Here is a 21,248-nt window from a genome sequence, read left to right on the forward strand (position 1 = left end):
TTTGGCTTTCATCAATTAACTAGCATTATTGTGTTGCCAATTTACATAGGAATGTATATACAAAAATTAAATTTCATAAAACCTCATGAAGTTAATAAAATCTTTGATAAATTTTTTTCAACCAGCCCAATTTGGTTTGATAAATCAGGTACGGCTCTACAGAATTTGGAGATGATATCCATTTTTTTCAATTTACTATAAGTTTGATATAAGCATTTGATTATCTTAACAAAGCAAGAGATTTTATAGAACAAGTACTGAAAACTCACCTTAATTAGTTCGTATTGTTGAATTCCATTGATTCCAATATCAGGATCAATAGCTGAAGGTATCGGATATCGTGAATTGATAGCGGTGTTCTCAGGAATAGAAATGTTGATGACAGTTGCAGGAAAAAGTGGTGCATTATCATTGACATCTTCAATTATAAAACGTATCTTGACTAACTTAAAGATTTCATCAGGTAAAACAGCTACCTCCACTTCGTAGAAACAGTGGGTCTCAATATAAATGCCAGTGCATAATTCTTCCCGATCTATGCGTACACCGGTAGTATATATCTCACCGGTGGTTTCCTCTATTTTTACTATTGGCAAATCGCCACTCTTATATACTAATTTAAATTGTAGGGGGGTGGATAGCTTTTTGTCTGGTGAAAAAGTCAGATTTAGATCTTTGACTAAATCACCTATCAGGACATTTTCAGGTAGTTCTTCTGGTACGGTATAATTCTTTTCCTGTGCATCGGACTGAAATATGAAAAATGCCATCAGGACGGTCAAAATGCAAATTCCAGAATAAAAACCCATCTCGGCAATGGATATTATCGTCCTCCGAAAAAACTGAAAAATAACTGACAGAGAGAGAAAAAAGAAAAGAGTAGCAAAACATCACTAAGTGTACAGGCTAACTAAATACGGAAGATAAAAGTTGTGGAATGGAAATAGTTCTGAATTCAAGTGAATTAAAGACTGTTTCAGCTTACATTAGTGCAATGCCACCATTCTGTAGAAAAACATAGTAGTGATGATTAAAAAGATAATCATCATATTAGCCTATTTATCTAGCACTACACCAAAGTTACCAAAGGTTTTATGCACCTTCCCTCGCTGAAAAATGAGAAATGTTAACATATCAAACTTGTTCTAAGCCTGAGGTAGTGTACACACAGGCCCTGGTTGATTACACCCAGGTACCCACATTGAGACCCTTTGTTTCCATGAAGCGGGAGCACTTGTTTTGCCAAACAAAGTTTTTAGATTAGCCACAATCAAAGATGTCATGGAAGGTTAAAGAAAATCTTTTACTTATAAATTCCTGTGGAAATGAATACAAAAACAGTCATTCTTAATATTCTGCATATGTATCTCAGGATCCTTGGGAAACAGGCATATTGGAGTATAAAGAAGAAAAAGCATAAGAGATATACATGAGTAATAATCAACTATGTTCAATCACTTTGGTCATATATTTTGGCTATTAATGTAGCAATCCTGTATTAGTGATCTAACTATTTCATTTGAGTATTGCTGCTTTTTCCCTTAAAATATCGAGTTATTGATGACAGGAAGACATGATCTCAGCAGAAATAAATCATTTAAGCATCAATATCGTAAGACAGTTCCTGAATTTTGTCCAAGGATATTATAGCAGTACCTAAAGGTACCCATTCTGAGAATAGACACTGCAATGGCATCTCGCACCCAGGGAGAACAATATGATCTATTGATCGAATTAAGCAATGCATGTGAATGTGCTTTGCAAACTGGCAAGGATAAACAACTCTAAGAGACCGTTGGTATCGCCCCACCCTCCACAGCCTTGTTCCTCCATCTTCAAGTTAAGAATGAGGCCAGGGAAGATTCAAATGTTTACCATTAGTCTTTTAGGAGAACAGTATAAATACTCATAGAACTGGTACCTGGCATGTATTAGGCAATTAAAAATTCTCATTGATTAAATGACCAATTGATGGGCATTTGCTATAGAAAAAAAAAAGAATGCAAACTTTTCATTGCACCACATCACATTCCACCAGATGGTAGATTATAATGAAATGGGGGTTAATGCAGCCATCAGGCATTTAGTAGGCCAAAAGATCGGCTACCAAGATGGTCATTTAAAAAGCCATTATGGGAAGGTATTAATGCATGTAACACTCTAATTAAGGAAGTGTCCATTTATTGGTGATCAATAACATTAGCAATGCTTTAGAAATGGTTCTAATGACAAGTTATAAATATCTTTACATGGATGTTATGGTCTATTTTGGGCAGATAATGAATTACTCTAATGCTATATACTGTTAAAAATCTTACTTTTTAAAATTAAACACATGTATACATGTGAGATCAGAGTAACTGAAAATTTTACGGCATGGACATTTCTTGCTTATAGTAAATTACGTGAGAGTTTTCTGCTAAGAAAATAAGATGGTTTAAGTCATTGCTAGAAATGGAAGCTTAACTAGGTAAATCTTCCCAGGCCTCCAGTGCCACAATTTGTGATCTCAAAATTAAAAAGAAATGGTGTGTGCCCATGTACTTCTCAGCATTGATGAGCCAGGGCTCTGACTGTGAAATATTCCTTGTGAAATGGAAAGCAATCCTAATGCAGAAGAGACTGTGGTATCCTAGTAAAACAACAAACCCGGCTATTGTCTGTGGTCTAATCTTTTCTAGCACTACTTATATGCTATTGAGCAGTGGGATTGCATAATAGAGATACTAACTTGAATCTTACTCTCTGGCGAATTACACGCCATACACTCCTTTATTAAAGTGAGGCTAAAAATACCTCATTGATACTTAATATACCTTTTACCTGCATATATTCTACCTATTTTTCTATTCACCATGCATCTAAGAAATCTATGCATGCCATGTTAAAAATACCATACAAAATTTGCAAAAACAAATGCAAGCAATTGTCATCAGAATGAAGACCTTATTTTCAGCCTTAAGTATTATTCATTATTACAACTGGCAGAAAACCAGTCGATCTTAAAGAACACTTGCATACATGTTACAATATCTCCTCCTTAGAGAGAAAATTACGAATAAAGAATAAGACCTAATTTGAAGTCTTTTATCCTCCCTAGTTTAGGATAAATTGGCTATATCATCTTCAATCTGAAAAGTACTTTTAGGTACCTACATCAAATGGAACTCCTCTTTAAGGAATTGCCATATCATTCCTACTCTGGTTAGAAATTAGGTTACAATTCAGGCACACACAAGTACTAAGTCAATGATTGTCCAAACATTCCAAAGATCATTGATCCAGAGCAGCATTGGCAAACCTTTTCCCAGTTTGAGTGCCCAGAAGGCAAATTCAAGCTGTCTGTGAGCCACTAAATTACTAGAGAGAACTGAGGGAGGAAGTGCTTGCTTTGGGTGGCTGGACAGAGGGACAGGGCATGCAAAAAATATCCTCAGGCACTGGGAAGAGGAGGAACAGAGCAGCTCCCTGAGTGCCAGTTCTGTATGCATGCCATGTCTTTGCCAGTACTGATCTAGAGCATAAAGGAACCTTAAGGGCTATCTAGTTCAAACCAATCATTTTACCAATAAGAAAACAGATTCACGGAGTTTAAAAGACTTGTCCAAGGTCTTTTGGATTATAAAATAGCAGACCAGAATACAGACCAGGGTCCTCTGACTACAAATCCTACATTCTTTCCATTGCTTTACTTCATGTTTCTTAGATTCCCTAATACTGGGAGAAGACAGACCTCACTGAGTTTTCCAGTCTTGCCCATTATTTTACCATTTTCTCATCAACTTCCAGAGCTGCCTATGCAATTTGTTTAATGGTACCCTGTTTAATTAAAATAGAATGGAGGCAGGGGAGGAGCTAGTATCAAGAAATTTGAGAAAGGAACTTCCAATTATTGACACAGATTTGCCTCTACTTTGCTTCTAATAGTTTTAGAGGGTTTTAGGGGGACATTTCGAGGTTAAGTGACTTGCCCTTTTTGTCAGAGGCAAGACTAACTCCAGGTCCTACACTACATCTCAATATTAGGGGTTTAGAATGTCATGACAGTGGGAAACATAGAAATTGTCTGAAAAATCTGAAACTTCCTTACCAGTTAACCAGTTGCTTCCATTGCCTTTATCTGATTTTTCCTTAAAATGTATTCTATGAAAGTGGAAATATGCTGTAGTTTTACTTTTATATTTGTCTTTATCTTGTTTCTAAAATTAGAAAAACAATGACTGGAGCCACTACTTGTAGCTCTAAAAGGTCAATGATTCTTTAGCGACTCATTAGCTAATATAGTCCTCTACAGAAGCTGGTGCTCATTATGGAAGAATTCAAGCCAAATTACTACAATGTGTGGTGGCTATTTTATGTGAATGGAGTGTAGATCAGTTTCGAACATATATATGTCTGTTCCATCACCTGAAGGATGAGAGTATTGCAAAAGTTGTTTTATTTATATGCTTCATCTGGATAAAGAAAGGAATGGAGACTGAATCAGTGATTTCATTGGTACAGGGAAATTTTAGCTGAGGAAATTCTTCCTACCAATATAGATTACTACCTCTTTTGCAACTCAGAGTCTTAAGAGAATTGCCTGTAGCACTGATCATAAATTAGGTGACTTGACCAGGGTCACATAGCTAGCATATGTCAGTCTTAAGGCATGACTTAAAACTCATGTCTTCCAAGTTCTAAGGCCAGCCATAACCACAATTCCAAACTACCTCTAGCAATTAAAAGTTAATATTCACTTTTTTTACACTAGTCCTGCAGTTCAGGTAGAGAAGGCCTTTTGCCTTCATTTTACAGATAAGAAAACCGAGACTCAGAGAGATTATGTAACTTGTGCCCATGGTCTCATGGTAGAACCAATGCCAAGACTAAAACTCACGTCCTTTGCTTCAGTCTAGTGCCCTTCTATCACACTTTCAATGGGATAAGTAAGGAACATTGAGGTTTATTGGCCAACATCCCCACATACATGCAGACAAGGTATTTGTGGAAGAGATATCCTGCAACATTCAAAATAAATCAAATAGTTGTCTGGCCATTACTGTTGCAGTTAAAAGTTAAAGAGAATCACCTTTTCCTCGAGAGACCGTTGGGTTTAGAGAATGATTACAATTGGAGGGACCCATCACCCTGAAAAATCAATCATCCATTCTTTCTATTGCAACTTCTTACATAACATCAAAAGAAAACTCAGAGTTATGGCTATTGATTTCAGGAGCCTTATTTCAAGGAACTACAGTGGGGATGAAGGAAGAATGGATTAAAAGAAAGGTCCCACCATCCCCAATCAAGCTTTATTTTTCTTGAGTGTAGCTACAACCCTACTTTTTTCATCAGTTTCCAGAATGTTTTGCATTTGAAGGAAACAATTTAAAGCTCTATTTTGTGAAAGGTTGAACAAACATCTTTTCCCCTAATAAACCCCATTCAAATTTCTGATCTTTTTTTTGTTTTGAAAAGGAAAGGGCTGCAAAAGAAAAAAAAACAGTAAGAGAAAACCAAAATGATGCCTTGGAGTCACTCCAAGACAAAATCTCAAATTAAAAGTAATTCCAGTCTGTTATATGTTAGGTGTCCAAAGTGTTCCTGAGGACTTCCAGATGTTCATTAGCATGACTGTACAGAAATTATGACTAGCATTAGGTCATTTCCACCTGAAGCAAGGTAAATGCACACATTGAAATTGAACAAAGGTGGCCAGATGCATAATTGTCATATTTTGTAAACTTATACCAGGGGCTGCGATTTTCCATTCCGACTATACTTCACATTATAAATGAAGGGCTTTTTTCTCTGAGCTTGTTACTCTAAGAAGTCTGGAGAAAGACTAGATTCATAATTATAGAAAAGGGCCCTTGTTGAAGAAAAAGGAACGAGCCATCAAAACTGAAAATATGTCCCACAGGCTATGACTAGCACTTACTGTAGGAAACTAATCACATGCTGCATTAACTCTCTCTATAAATTGGCAACCCCAGAAAATGAAGACCAGAAACCATTAACAATAAAATTGCGGCACATCAGGTTGGAATATCAGAGATGGGACAAAGAAAAGGTTAGAGGAAAAGGTAACTCTCTCCTCTGAGGACAGAGGGGAAAGAAACATCCCTTGTACACACTGTTACCACCTGAAGATTTTTGCTATGGTCTATGTGATTGAGGCAAGTGCTTTTTGTATCAGGGGGGAAAACTGCCTCATTGGTGTACTCAAAGATGGCTTTGGCATACTCCTGATGGAACACAGCATCAGATTTTACCAAGTTCAGTCAAATAAAAAAGTTGGGGCACTAAATAAATATCTTGCATCTGCGTCTATGTTCTCTATAGTTTTAAAATACTTTAGTAGGAACCAGCTCAAATCTTTATAGTTGTTCTATGGATGGGAGATGGGATTATGAAAAAGCGCTGGGCTAATGCAGAATACATTAGCTTTAATAGAAGCTCTTCAGACCCCAACTGTCATCAAGGGATTGACCCAAATCAGTGATATGGAATTTTGCTTCATTCGTTAACATAAAGCAGACTCTATCATTTGTAAGAAACCTGACAATGTTTATTTTTTCTTTAGATAACAGTGGGGGAAATTGAGTATGCCTCTTGGAGACACAAAAGAGAACTGAAGAAGGAAAATATTCTTGATAGGGTCTTTAGCCAATAAGCCTCTAGGTTCAATCAGTAGCCACAAAAAATCCTTCACGCTACTTTTGATATAGCATAGGCAAGTTGCTTATTTTGTTTAATTAATCTCAAGGATCTTAAAATGTATTTATTTTTGCCATGGTTATGCTTGCATTTCTACTTATAAAAAAGAATAAAGCAAAGGCACTTTGAAAGACGAGAGATAGAGATGCTTTCTTTTTCTAATGTCTATGTCACATTATTTGTTCAATTGCAAAGCATCATTTCTGCCTCTTGAAAAGAAGAGGCAGCTTCTAGTAACCATGCTACCAAGTGGTATATGAGTCAAGTTGACTTTATCACGTATGGCTCCTACATCTCTTCTTCTGATAGGCACAAATACATATATGTGTGGCTGTATGTATATATATATATATATATATATATATATATACATATACATGCATAAACATATATAAGTATGAATTCAGTTCCAATTAGAATTATGTTCTAAAGGAAAGAATACTGGATTGGGACTGAGACTTTAGGCAAAATAATTTCTTTCCAAGAAGAAAATACAAATACACCTTCCCTGAGGGTCTCGATTTCCTTATCTGTAAAATTAGATGGTTGAATTTTTAATATTCTCACCAGCTTTCTATTTTTTTCTATTCTATGAAAAGAAAATCATTAGTAAATATTCCCTTATTTTGTAGCATATTTTCCCACAAAAGGACAGAACACAGAATTTATTCTCAAGACTGAGCCTTAATTATTTTAAAATTAATTTATAATTATATATACATATATATATATATATATATATTCCTTGATTTTCTTCAGTGATGCATTTGGAATTTAACATACTGGTTAACTAATCTTTCCAAAGAGAACACTGAGGAAGCATTTTAAGAACTGTAGCTGTATATCAAATTAGGAGTTTGGGGGGAGGTTTAGGGGAAGAAGTCTGGCATTTAAGTCCAGAACTCTAAGAAAAAAGAATCTGAAATTTGAGGAAGGGATTTGAATTTTGAGTTCTCACTTAAATCTTTTGGAGAGTTTGCCACAAAAAAAAAACTAAGCATATTGTTTCATATCTACTCTTCTTACAATTTTTTGACAGGAAACTAGATTAAAGGTGACTTTAGTTACTTCCTTCATAATCTTTATTTCAAGAAGGTAAACTAAAGCAGAATAGACCTAAAACTTTAATCTTGGGAAGGGCAAGAACTGTCAAAGAGAAGCTCAGGCCAATTTAATTTGGTTTCTTTGTGAACTTACTCTGTAATCTCTGTTTCACATTTCTCTACAAATGCATATCCTGCATTGATGTAATTCTTTCAAACTAAAGATACTGAAAATGAAAAAGAACTTCAAAGAAAATACTCACTAACTGTGAGTTCTTAGGGACCACATTACTGAAAATTAATTCTTTCATTTTGTAGTTTTCTGTCTTAAACTACTTTCTAATATAGAAATCAAATCCCATAAAGCTGTGCTGATTGGGTCAATCTACAACACGATACATGCACATGTCTTTTCTCCTTTCATCTCCAGATGTTCTATTTATGACACACTCAACTATATGATACTACAGAAATATTACAAAGGAGAGTAAAACCCCCCTTTGGTAAGATCTGTGCTATCCAAGTCAATGTTGGGCTATATTGAATTGGTATTGTACAATTTCAAAACAAGCAGGTACTAGAAAAGGTTTGTGTATAAAGGCAGAAAGAATATGAATATTTAATTTTAAATGGAAAAAAAGGTGAAAATTCCTTTGAACCTTATGACCTGCCACTTTGTTCGAGAGAATAAAATAAACATGTCTTATAAACTCAAGTGGTTTTTGAAATAATATTTCTATCTATCTAAAATGTCATCTCCTTTTTGTCTTGAAAATGAAATTTAAAATTAGAGTCTGTAGAGGTGATCACTTTTAAGAGAAAAGAAAAGATAATTAAAATCTGGCATAGTTGATGAGAACAACATTGCACCTTGAAAAATTTACACTAATTACAGCTGCTACCTTTCAACAAGGACTGTTAAAATGAGTCAGATTTGACATGAGAGCAGTTTCTCCACCTCTTTCCCTTGGATAAAAACCTAACAATGAATCTTTTCCACAAAACATTGGCAAAAATATTATGTGTCTGGTAGGGACACATAGTTTATGGACAACTTCTATTTCTCTTTGAGAAGTAGGGGGAAAGTCTTTAATTTTTCCTAAAACACTCCCCCATGATGCAGTGGAAAGGACACTGGTTTGGGAATCAAAAAGACCTGGTTCACTTCAGGACCATAAGGCCTTGAACAAATCATGCTACCTCTTTCACATTTTATAAAACTAAGGGTTGGACTAGCTGACCCCTGAGGTCCCTCCTAGCTGGAAATGTATGGATTCAGTGACCAGAACTTTTACTGGATTTCATATGGCTTAGTATATTGAAACCGCAGTCTCACTCCATTAGCTTCCTCTACCTGACATATTCCTCTAGCCTTGTACGTCAGACCACCAAGGTCTTGTATTCTAACCCCATACATTCAACATGGTGCCCTCTTTGCTATACTTTATTATTTCCTTACCAAGAAAACCAGAGATAATGGATTAAATGGAATTTTCCCATCTCAATCTTAACTTGCTTGTTCTGGGGAAAATAGTCATGTAGAACAACAGAAATGAAGAGAGACAGTCATACCAACAACATATTCATCACTATGAAATTATCGTTCGTTGTTTATAAAGCACTTCCACATGCATTGTTGTATTTTGATCAACAAAACGTATTGGGCTTCTTGTATGGTACGTTTTATTGAAATAGCTCTTCTTCAATTAGATACTAATAGTTTACAGTTTTATGGGCTTTGCTAAAATATCTTTGACTAAAATCCTCGAGCTGTATTTAATTGATACATAAGCTTGAGATCATGTTTACTATCTTAAAATGTCTTTGTTGCATTTAGTTTAAGCTATGTGATTCCATTATTCTTTCTGTGTTCCTAGGCAAATAACTGGAGACCTTTTTTAAAAAAGCAACATTCAAATGAAACATCCAGTCATTAATACAGAACGGATACAATACCCAAAGAGTTAAATTATTTTTGATTACACATGCATATATCAAGCTTTACTATATCTGAGTTATTCTAAAGTCTTTGTATTATCTTTAAAAAATCGCCAGCTACACATGTGGAATTTTAAACTTCTATTATGGCTGTTTTCTATATATTTCAATAGGCATTTTATTCATTTCCTCAACTACCCACAAACCTAGTCATACATGAAATATGGCATTTTCATGATTATAGAGGCTATCTTGCTGTTTTATTCATATCTTTGAATACAAAGAAGAACATATTTTCAAGCAAATCCGTTCTGTGCTCAGTGATCTTCATAAAACGTGGCAATATTGGAGTTGAAAAGGTTGTGAAACCATCTTTAAATCACTTTGAGTTCAGAACCATTTCCTTTCTGTCTATGTTCCGTGCATCCAGTTAGCCTGCATGGCCGGCAGTGATATTTTAGTAATCTCTTTGTTTTTTCTCTCTGGCAATTATCTTTATTCTATGAAATGGGTTTTTTTTCTGCTATCCTCATTTTCACCCAGAAATTAGGCTATGATGTCTTCAGTGAGGTGCATTTATTGTCTATTCCTCTCTCTCAGACCTATAGACAAACTGCATTACAGTGAAGAATATTCTTCCTGTATGCCTGCCATGATTCCTCTTTCTTTTTTTTTAAACCCTTATCTTCCATCTTGGAGTCAATACTGTGTGTTGTTTCCAAGACAGAAGAGTGGTAAGGGCTAGGCAGTGGGGGTCAAGTGACTTGCCCAGGGTCACACAGCTAGGCAGTGTCTAAGGCTAAATTTGAACCCAGGACCTCCTGTCTCTAGACCTGGCTCTCAATCCACTGAGCTACCCAGCTACCCCCCCTTTCTTTTCTTTAGTGTCATTATTACTCCTTGTAGGAACAGCGCCCCCGGCCATAGAGCAATGTTCCAAGGTTTCAGAAGCTGGCAACGCTAGTCAGATATACAACGTTCCACAAAGACTTTGAGGTGAGTGGCTAGTTCATTCCTTATTCTAATCAAGATTTGAGATAACGCACATACCTTGTGGCTGGATCACTTGAATGAAGGCACTTATAGTCACCCTAATTGCAGAAAAGCAATCTAAGAGGGGGGAAACACCTCCAGAGCTGAAATTGCAAACCTAAAGTGATGGCAGAAATCACATTGAGATGACATTGGAAAACTCTACTATGGACTCAATGGCCTTTTGCTCCTTGTTGAATAGAAAGAGAAAAGTAAGTAAGGAAAGGCAGTCACTTGAAGTGAACATAAACAACACGTCACCATAGAATGGTACACAGGGCTTTCACCTTACAGAAAACTCACCTTTGAATAAGCGAAATTTAGGACCCTTGTGTTTTCTCCTTAGTTCTCTGCCTTCTACAGTGGAAGGCGGGTGAGAAAGAGTAGAAAGCAGAAGGGAAAGAGGAAAAACACCTTTGCTTCTAATAAACTGTCATTTATAGAGCACTGTGAGTGATGTCTCCTGATATCTAAAGGGCTGATAAGCACAAAACAGCTTATCACTGGAACTCTCAATCTTTGGCATAAACCATCTGCATTCCCTCAACTGCTGTGACATAGTCTTATCCATCTGCTAAAGACAGCTTAATGGAAAATTCCACATAAAGCTTGGGTAAACCATTCCAAGAAAAATGTTAAATGCTCATCAAAGGTGACATGTTAAAATTTCACCCTAACAGGATCCCTAGAAAAAATTAGGAGGTGGATGCAATTTTCCAACTTACTGCCGAGAAGAAAAAGACATCAAGGTGGAGTCTAGCATTCCCAAACACAGCTCTGGCGTGGGATGGTTGCGATGTCTTCCTCATATGGTACTGTACAGTTGTCTTTATCCTTGGTTGTTTCGTAAGAGTTTCAGAAGTTCTAAGAAAGGAATTTGTAAAAAAAAAACACACACACACAGATCAGTGGTACAATAAAGATCGAGTCAAATCACAGGACCTACACATACATCTCCAAGTCTTCATGGGATTACCTGGGTTGAAAACAGGTAGAGAGAAATACCCTCGGTATGGCATCTGTGGAACCTTTTTCACTCACCAAAAGACATTCCTGAGGTAGGTAGGCCAGAGATTTAGAATAGAATTCTAAGGAATCAAATCTTAACACTTCAAGTAGATAACTTATTATTAAAAACCAATTATTATGGCATGAACTTTTAATTTGCTTTAATGGGAACAAAGCAAGAAAGGGCTAATACTTTTCATAAGATTTTAGCTTTGAGTCTCAGAAGGAAGGGGAAAGGGAAGAAAGGGGAGAATTTGACTCAATTTAAAAATTAATTAAATCAATCAATTACTTTTTAATTAATTTAAAAAATTTTAAAGTTGTTTTTACATGTAATTGAGGGGGGGGAATGATATTTTTAAAAGATTTGAGCTTTGGCCAGATAGATGTTTCCACTGGAATTAATAAAACAAAAATTGTAATAAATAGTCAATAATACAAAAAAAAGGATCATAAAGAAAAGGAATCATGATGTAGGTAGAATTTGTTTAAGAGTTAACTGCAGACTCTGTCAATGAAAAAGCTTTTAAATATGATCAACCTTTAGAGGCAAGATTAAATACAGAAATGCTTTCTTAAATATATGCTTGGGGGGGGTTAGTGAATCAGCTTGTGTGTTGACATTTTATTTTGTGTTCTGTATAATTTAGACATAATATGATGTAGACTCATGATAAATAAATTAACCATTTCTAGACTTGAAATGAGAGCAGGATCTAATTGATGCTTTTAGTCCCACCTTCCTTTGGAGACAATATATAGATAGAGGAAGGAGATGATGAATAACTAGAAAATATCTTTTCTTGATATAAGAATACTCTACATTTAGACTTTTTAAAAAACCTATTAAACCTCTTTCTTTTCACAAGTTTTTGAATTCAATAATATAATTGGACAAACATTTACAAAACACTTCCTAGGTGACAAGTATATGTGTGCATGCGGCGGGGGGAGAAAATAACAATTATTTCAGCAAATATAATGCAAAGCAGAATAAAGAGCCAAGAGAAATAGAAGAAAATTTCTAGAGGGATTCAAAGAATGTCATCATGCCAGTGAAGGGAAGAGAAGGAAATTTATGGAAGATCTGACATTTGAGATGGTCCTTGAAAGATGGATATGATTTTGACAGAAAGATAGATAACCCTGTAAATGAATGGAATGACATTAGCAAAAGAATAAAGGCCACAAAATAGGGAGGATATCAAGGAAAAGGAAACCAGACAAGTTTGTGTAGAACACGGTATACACATGGACAAGAGTTAAGGTGAGAAAGGTAAGGCATGACCAGATTGTGAGAATTTGAGTAATGAATGGGCAATGAGGCAGAAGAGACGATGAGTGGAGATTGCTCTTTTTAGAAGTGTGGAAAATATTACCATAGAATATCAGAATTAAAAGGGGATTTTGAGAGGAGATAGCTTGATTGAGTTTAAAAGGATTGAAGGTAAGATTTTTTAAAATAACGTGGGAGATTTTGTAGGCAGGAGAATATAGAAGTTATAGGGAGGAAGAGACTTCGAAAGGGAGAGACAGAGAGAGGGGAGATCATTAGTAAAGAGGGGACAGGATTTAGAAGACAAGTCAGGAAGTTAGTCTTTGGAAAGGGGACAGTCTCAGGCTAAAATAAGAAGGAAAGGGGAAAAGGTGAAGACCTGGGGAAATTCTGAAGTGAAGAAGAGGATGTTTGACATAAACTCTGTGTGTTGAGGTAGGGAGTGAAGTCATTTGCTAGGCAGGAAAGGTCTGGGAGTGGATTGGGGACCTGAGGAGAGTGGAAAAGACTTACCTGGATATCTGATCTAAATACTTCTGATTTTTATCAAATTAATTACTGCCAAATTCATGACAATCCAATAAATATTTAATAAGTGCATATTACGCACTTAGACTTACAGATATGGGAGAAAGGCTGCAAGAAGAGAGTGTTCCTTTTCTAACTTGCCTTCCAACTCAGAAACAGATGCAGTCAGAAGACATGGCTACCCCTTGACCACATCTAAGTTTATGAGAAACTTCAATATCTCTGTGGCTATTTTAAAGTTGTTGCTATGAAATAATTTTACAAGCGATCAGAGTTTAAAAGCTATAGCCTTCACCTTTCACATTTTGTTAAATAGGTGCTCTTTGCTACATGTCTACTTAGACATTCCCCCCATCCTGGGATGACAAAAGGGCAGAGTTTTTATTCAAACCTAAGACTAAATTATCGAGTCATCATCGACTGTTTATCTCTGGAGTTGCAGCCCATACACGCCCACTACCATCACAGCCAAGCATGCCACTCAATTCTTGGTTTAAATTGTTGTGCTAAACAACCCTAACATGATAATTGGACAAGTCTCCCGATGTCACATATGGTCGCTATTCCTTTAACAACACATTTCAATGAAGACAAATGGTTGAGAGAAAATAATTTTGGACTGTTCGAATCCTCTTATTGAGTAAATATAACCTCAAGCACAGAAAGGCTCTTCTGAATGACCTGTTAGATATGTATCCATCCAGTTATTGCGACTATTAGGACTGACTTCCAAATTGGAAAGGAAGCTATGCAGCACCTAATCTGCAGTATAGAAGCCTTTCCTCTATCCGATCAAAGTCTGAATATGCCACACTTGACTTGCTTTAGTAGACTAGCTCCCTCCAGAAGGAAGTCTGTTCCAATGGAGCCAAGGTAATGCTTTGATTTCTTGCTTCCTCCCTGCCCCCTCCCCCCCTTCTGCTAGCTGGATGACTTATGAGTGCCAAATAAAACAAATTATTGGGAAGCCTACACGTATTTATTGTGGGCACCCTGGATGATGGACAGAATACCAAATTTCAGTTTTGGTGTTCTTTATTACAATGAACTACCTGCCAATGTCCAGGTTAGCAGTAACGACCTCGGTATATGCTAGCAAGAATAAAGGGAGACAACGTGCAACTTTCAAGAGTACGTGAACATCTGTACAGCTCAAATGCCAAGAGACTTCAAAGGACCTTCATTTTAGGCAGCAGATGACAAATTCTGCAGTGTTGACCCCATTCACTATTATGAACTCCAACCACTTAATGCTGTTGGTTCATGACTAAAACACACTGCTCCCTTACCTCTGCCTCCTCATTTCCCTGAGGTCTTTCAAGAATCAGCTAAGTTCCATCATCTGCAGCAGGGCTCTCCAAGCCATCCCTACCAACACCACACCAAATGTCTTTCTTCTGAGATTGCTTTTCCTTTTCATTGTATATAGCTGGTGCTCCGTAGAGATTGGCATATCAGCTCCATTTAAATGGGAGCTCCTAGAGAGGGGGAATGATGTCTTTGCCTTTCTTTCTAGCCCCAGCACTTTTGTATAGTGCCTAGCAGATCACAAAGCACTGAATAAATGCCTGCTGCCCAAATGACTCTGAGTGCCCATGGAAGTCTGGCCTTTTGTTCATATATATTTGATAGGAATTTTGCTAAATGGCACTGTTTTTGAAAGAAAAAGGAATCTTAAAAAAAAAGACAAGGACAAAAACCTGCATTCTCAAGGGAGCAACCATGTAGATTACTAATAATTAATGTCATCATTGATCCTAATGACTTCTAAGGATAGGAAAGAACAATGCCAGTAGTCATTAGGAATAATGATTAACTCAAAAGCGGGACAAACAGAAAGGTGGTTGGAATGTCTGCCTTAGACTAGATGTACAAGGGTCTACTGAGATGATTGATTATTAAGCCAATTCTTTTCTTCTCTTCCATCAAATGATATCAATTGATTTTATATAACTTTATTGGATCCCAAATCAAACTCCTTTGGTTTTTAAAAAAGCTAAATATACTGAAATGGCTATTTTTCTAACCAGGAAAGAAATATATTCAAGTAACTCATGTGTGGATATGATAAATCATTACAGTTGCCTATCTAAGGTCACAAACTAACATGGAACCATAAGCTCTGTTTTGACACTTGCTTTTACAGTGACTTATTTTAAGCACTTTCTCTATGCAATGCATAGAACTAATTTTGATGCAATAGTCTACAACATCAGTTATCATCATTGTACCATAAGGAATGCTCTTAGGTAAAACACACACAAAATATCAACACTACCACCATTAGCCCAATCCATACTAAGCAAGTTTACATACTAATGGAGGCACCACATACGTACAATGAATTTTCTTCAAAAATAACTAACCAACTTTTGAACAAAATGAACTGTTTAATTGGCATTGATCAATCTTAATTCCATTTTCTTTCAAACAGATCCTATACTGTAGGTAGATGAAACTTCAGTGTCATCCGAGATTTGAAGAGTGGATAGAATAATTAGGGATCCCTTAATGAAGATATTTACAGGAAGCTGCCATATTTTTTCATACTAGTTACCTGTTAGTTTAACCTATTTTACTGTAGTTAAATTATTCATGGTTTCTATTGTGCTCTGGGAATTTGATTAAGTCAAAAAAGCATTCAACTGAGATTCCTTTGGCAATCACCTCAATGTTTCAATAAAATATACTAGAGCATAAATCTTTTTCACATTTCAGGCTGTGAGCTGAAACATCCATCACTTTTGTGTTCAATGATTGACACTAGAAGCCTATCTGCTTCTTGAGATAATTCAACCTGTGAATTTAATCTAGGAAGTTTAGGTCCTGATTGCTTTAGATATTAATTCTCTGAGCCTACTGTATACCAATAGAGTTTTACAAAGAGATTTCTATTGCTAGCTAAAAAATCTGCTTTTATTGTTTACAAAGCCTCCCCCTTCCCTACTCAAGTACCTGACTGTCTCTTTGAACTTTGTTCTTAATGGTTTTCCTGAATTCCTAATAAATAGTATTAAGGAATAAAAGAATCAACAGATTTCTTTAAGGAAAAATAGAAAATATTCATTTTTCTTATTCCAGAATTTCCAGTGAAAACCAAAAATATATACAAGTTGCCCAACAGTGGGATAAAGGTTTATGGACATTATATTCTAAAGTTACTCTGTATAAGAATGAAAAATGTGATTGAATTTTTATTTGGTGCAAATTTCGAGGAGGAATAGAGGGTCTATGTGTTTTAATTACTTTTGTTTATGAGATCTTCCTCATCCCATCTTTAGAGTGCCTTCTTTCATCTTTTATTGAGGGATTTTATACCCCTCACTTGCTTCTACTTCCTTCCATATATGGGTCATAAAAATAGACAATTTTGTACTTAGTACACATAATCCATCTCAAGGTAAAGACTTATTCTTCTCTCATTCCTCCTAGAAAATGACACGTAATAAAATCTCTACCTCTGAATTTTAGTATTTGGATCAATAGTAGCTGCTTGGACTACAACAGAAAGAGCTCGGGAATTATATGAAGAAGTGGTACCTTAGACCAAATGCAAAAAATATCTTTTAAAGATACTTGCCTGGCTATCTGTACTATATAATCTGGCAAAATAACAATCGTATATGAGTGTCATACTAAATAGTTAATAACTGTATTTAATGCAATTTAATATTAATAAATGCATTTAAAATTATACTACTAAGCTTGGACAGAAAGAAGCTGCTAAACAGGGATGCATACGGTTAGATCCAATTCCTCCACAGCTACATGATATATCAACATCAGGGAAAGGTGTCCAATGAATCTGGCAGACAACTTGTTTCTTTATAAGCCATGAGATACAGTAGAAAGAGCTACGTGACCTGGAATCTCATCTCTCTGGGCCTTTATTTCCTCATTTGTAAAGTGAGGACATCACATTAGATAGTCTCTAGGGTTTTTTCAAGCTTTAACATTTGATGATTCTATGATGAGCTGATCTCTAAAGGTCACTTTTCCATTTAAAAGCTCCTATATGAAATTCTGTTGCAATATACCTACTTAACCAATACCTACTAAAAACAATGAACACTACGCTTGGAAACATAAATAATATTATCTACCAGGATGTAAATGAACCTGGAGAACAGATATTAAAAGATATCCACAACCTATTACTAATAGACTATCAATATGTTACCACATCTAAATATTCCCAAAAGTGACATTTCTAAAGGGTTTGAAAGTTTACTGAATACTTTACAGCCAATCCCTCATTTAAGCCTTGCCCCCAAACTTGTTATAATCCCTATTTTACAGAAGTGGAAACTGGGACTCCAAGAAGTTATATGATACATTGGGCCTGAGTCAGAAATTGAATCCAAAACCTTCTGCTGCCAATTTCAGCACTTCATTAAATCTCTCTGATTAAACATCAATGTTCATATCTTATTTTTATGAAAGCAAGAATTACAGGAAACATCTTTTGTCACTTTCTGGATAGAGTCTTTGGTGACAATAGCAAATCTGAGATAGTCAAATAATTGAGGTCAAAGAGTATTTAAATATAAATCTTGGGGGCACTCGCCTATTCCTTAGTTTTTATATTTCAGATAATCTAATGAGATCTCAGTAGTCTGAGGGGCCAAAGATGAGTATGAAGCAATTTACTAGGTTGTTTTTTTTTAATCAGGATATTTTAGTTTAATTCACTTAGAACCTAAAGATGGAGACTTGAATTGGGTCAAGTAACAGCCCAAGTAGTTCATATACAAAAAAGGGATGATGTGATTTCCACAGTCTGAGTAGTTAAAACATTCAACCCAACCTACAAATTTTACAAAACATTCCATTCTAAGAGAGCAAATTACAGATGGAGTCTATGCATAATAAGTCTCTGCTGAATGAGCTATTAATGAATCAACATGAGTATATTATAACTATATAAAAAGCTATGCTATAGACATATTTCCTTATTTTCTCTTTTTATGGCAAATTAAAGGTTTTTGATTTACAGGCATATGCTTTCTGCTGAAGCAAGTCCCAGATATGCTCAATCATTTCATGAGATCAACTAGCAAAACATTTTAAAACAAAATCATGAAAAATTAATTATTCAATTGAGGTTCCATTTTAAAATATATGAGCATATTTGGTCTCAAGAAAAAAAATAACAAATAAAAAACCCTCTACCTTATCTTTAAGTGAGAATGTGAAGGAAAGCCTGCCAATACACATGTGAAACAATGCCCATAACCTGACAGTAGAAGTACTAATTTGATTAAAAGAGAAATAATCATTTACCAGGTAATTATAGCACAACGTTGCCCAGTGCTCTAGGACCAGGAGATGACCTCATTATAATTCTCACTAAGTAATGGCAGTTCCATAGGACTAGGTTGGAATTGGTTAACAAGTTTTCAAGTTATAGTAATAAACAAGTTTGAAAACCAAGCCAAACTATAATTTTTTAGCTTTTGTATTATTATATTTATAATTTGTGTTTTAAAACATCTTTACGACATTAACCCTTTCTCTAAAAAATAAGGTATGCCATGTGTTCACTTATAAAAATGTTTTTCTATTTCGAGATCAAAATTGTATGTAAATAATGACTCAAGTAGAGCCCCAAAGTTTAAAATATATAGATCCTAGATAATGACTGTGAATCTCTGAATCATTAGCCATTCAGTTGAGGTTAATATTTTCTTTGTTGAAAGGACAGTATAATACCTTTTCAAACAAAACCCTAGAGAAGAAGTTGTAGTGGAGCTTGAAGGCCAAATGTGGGCAACATTGTCCTTGAAATTATTCTAAGAAGGGCTTCCTTCAGGCTGATTTAAATACTTTTTAAGAAATGTACAAAAAGGGGACAGCCGGGTGGCTCAGTGGATGGAGAGCCAGGCCTAGAGACGGGAGGTCCTAGGTTCAAATCTGGCCTCAGACACTTCCCAGCTGGGTGACCCTGGGCAAGTCACTTGACCCCCATTGCCTAGCCCTTACCACTCTTCTGCCTTTGAGCCAATACACAGTATTGATTCTAAGATGGAAGGTGAGGGTTTAAAAAAAAGAAATGTACAAAAGAAGACATAATATATAGATAAGGAATTTAGTCCAAAAATTTAAAAAAAATTAAAATTCACTGATACTTTTGGGAGCTGTATTACTTCAAAGGAATTTCCCACAGTGGAGGTAATTCACCCTTCTGCTGAGATATCACAAGAAAGTTCTTTCTCATCAGTAGATTTCTAGTGGCTATAATTTTTCAACAACTAAACTGTGCTGACATTAAATCTTTAGTAGGGAGTTTAAACTATTCCAGAGAATTTTCCCAAGCACAGAAGAGAAGAATCAAATTTCCATTTCCTCTCTTAAAGCAAAGGCAGGTTCTAAGTGAAGCCCCACCCTGTCAATGTCTAAGTACACAACGAATTCTCCCTACCTCTTATTTATTTCCTTTTCTTTTACTTTCAGCATGCCTCAAGTGAAAAAGAGCTGAGAGGCGTCAAGGTTTCTTCTGAATTTTCAAATAATTAATAAACCCTTGGAATATTTAGTATGTACAGAAAAAAGCATTCAAATTCATTTTGTTCTAAAAGCAATGCTTTTCTTCTAATTTGAAATACGAATCCTCTACTTTCCCTTTTTTTCTTGTCTTGCTTTCGTCTCCTTAAATTATTCACATAAAATATACTGAATTATTTAGGAAAAAGTCCTAGAAACTATTCTTGTTCAATGAAGCTTTACTACAGCTAAAGCCTTATTTTCTCATTCATTTTGGTGCTTCTGATTTAATTTCTTTTTGCCACATATAGCATATGTTTTGGTCAATCATTTTGATATGAAAGTCATTAGAGGCAGGTAAAGGAATTTTTAAAAGGTAAAATTATACATTCTAGTGAATGAATTTCAAAGCAAAGACATGGACCTTGGGCAATCATTGTTGGACCCAAGGTACTTCCAAAAAATTGGAGAAGGGTGGCTAAAGTAAGTCTAGACACTGCACTATCTATCTGGATTCAGTGGAATCTAACATATTTATTAAGCACGTACTACATTCAAAATACCATGCAAGGCACTTGTGTTGCGAAGAAAAAGGGGGGAATAGTTCTAGCCCTCAAGAGGCTTTATATTCTAGTGGACTGCCATAGAAAGGAAGCCAGAGAAAGAAACAATGCTTTAGGAAAATCTGGGCTCTCTCTAGGATTTCATTTCCTCAGTAAAATAATAAGGAAGAAGGAATAGATAGCCCAACGAAGGTCCTCTCCTGCTTTCAATGCTAGGATCCCAAATCTGAGAATCAGAAAAGCTTCTCCCACATAGATTCACCTAACTGCAGAGGCTAGCACTCCTACAAAAATCACAGCTGTGTGTAAAAATGTGGCACTAAACACTTTCTAAATATATCAAGTGAGACAGAATAGAGCCATTAAAAAAGAAATGGCAGTAGAAAAATCCTGAAATCTGGGTATTTCCCTTCAAATTCATGAAATAGAGTACTAGGATGAAGCATGTATATTCATCATATTTTGATATCTCGCAGAAAGGGAAAGAAATCAAAGAAATAGGCTATTTTGTCAGTCTTCTCGTGCATCTTTGCTCTTTTCCTAAATGAAAGATGAATGCTTTTCTTAACCATTTTTATTATAGATATTATCCATTACTAGCCTTTGGAAAGTCCTGCCTGATAGCTTCTTTGAAAAACTCGCAAGGGTTATTGACTTACTCTCTTGTCCAATGTG

The 21,248-nt window shown here is 35.6% G+C and overlaps 1 protein-coding gene across 3 annotated transcripts in view; it reads right to left on the bottom strand.

Annotated features, from left to right (window-relative positions):
• Positions 1-21,248, bottom strand: part of LOC100022865 (protocadherin-11 X-linked) — a 575,820-nt gene that overhangs the window by 520,737 nt on the left and 33,835 nt on the right. The window contains exons 2-4 of one of the 3 annotated variants that reach the window (XM_056808906.1): positions 11,441-11,579; positions 10,734-10,833; positions 270-1,317 (exon numbers count right to left, since the gene is read on the bottom strand). In XM_056808906.1, coding sequence (XP_056664884.1) covers positions 270-809 — 540 coding nt within the window. In that variant the 5' untranslated portion in view covers positions 810-1,317; positions 10,734-10,833; positions 11,441-11,579. Of the gene's footprint in view, positions 1-269; positions 10,834-11,440; positions 11,580-21,248 lie in introns of all 3 variants that reach the window. The other 2 variants (XM_056808908.1, XM_056808907.1) reach the window with 2 other exon arrangements.

Source organism: Monodelphis domestica, chromosome X, assembly GCF_027887165.1.
Source record: "Monodelphis domestica isolate mMonDom1 chromosome X, mMonDom1.pri, whole genome shotgun sequence".
Lineage (NCBI taxonomy): Eukaryota > Metazoa > Chordata > Mammalia > Didelphimorphia > Didelphidae > Monodelphis > Monodelphis domestica.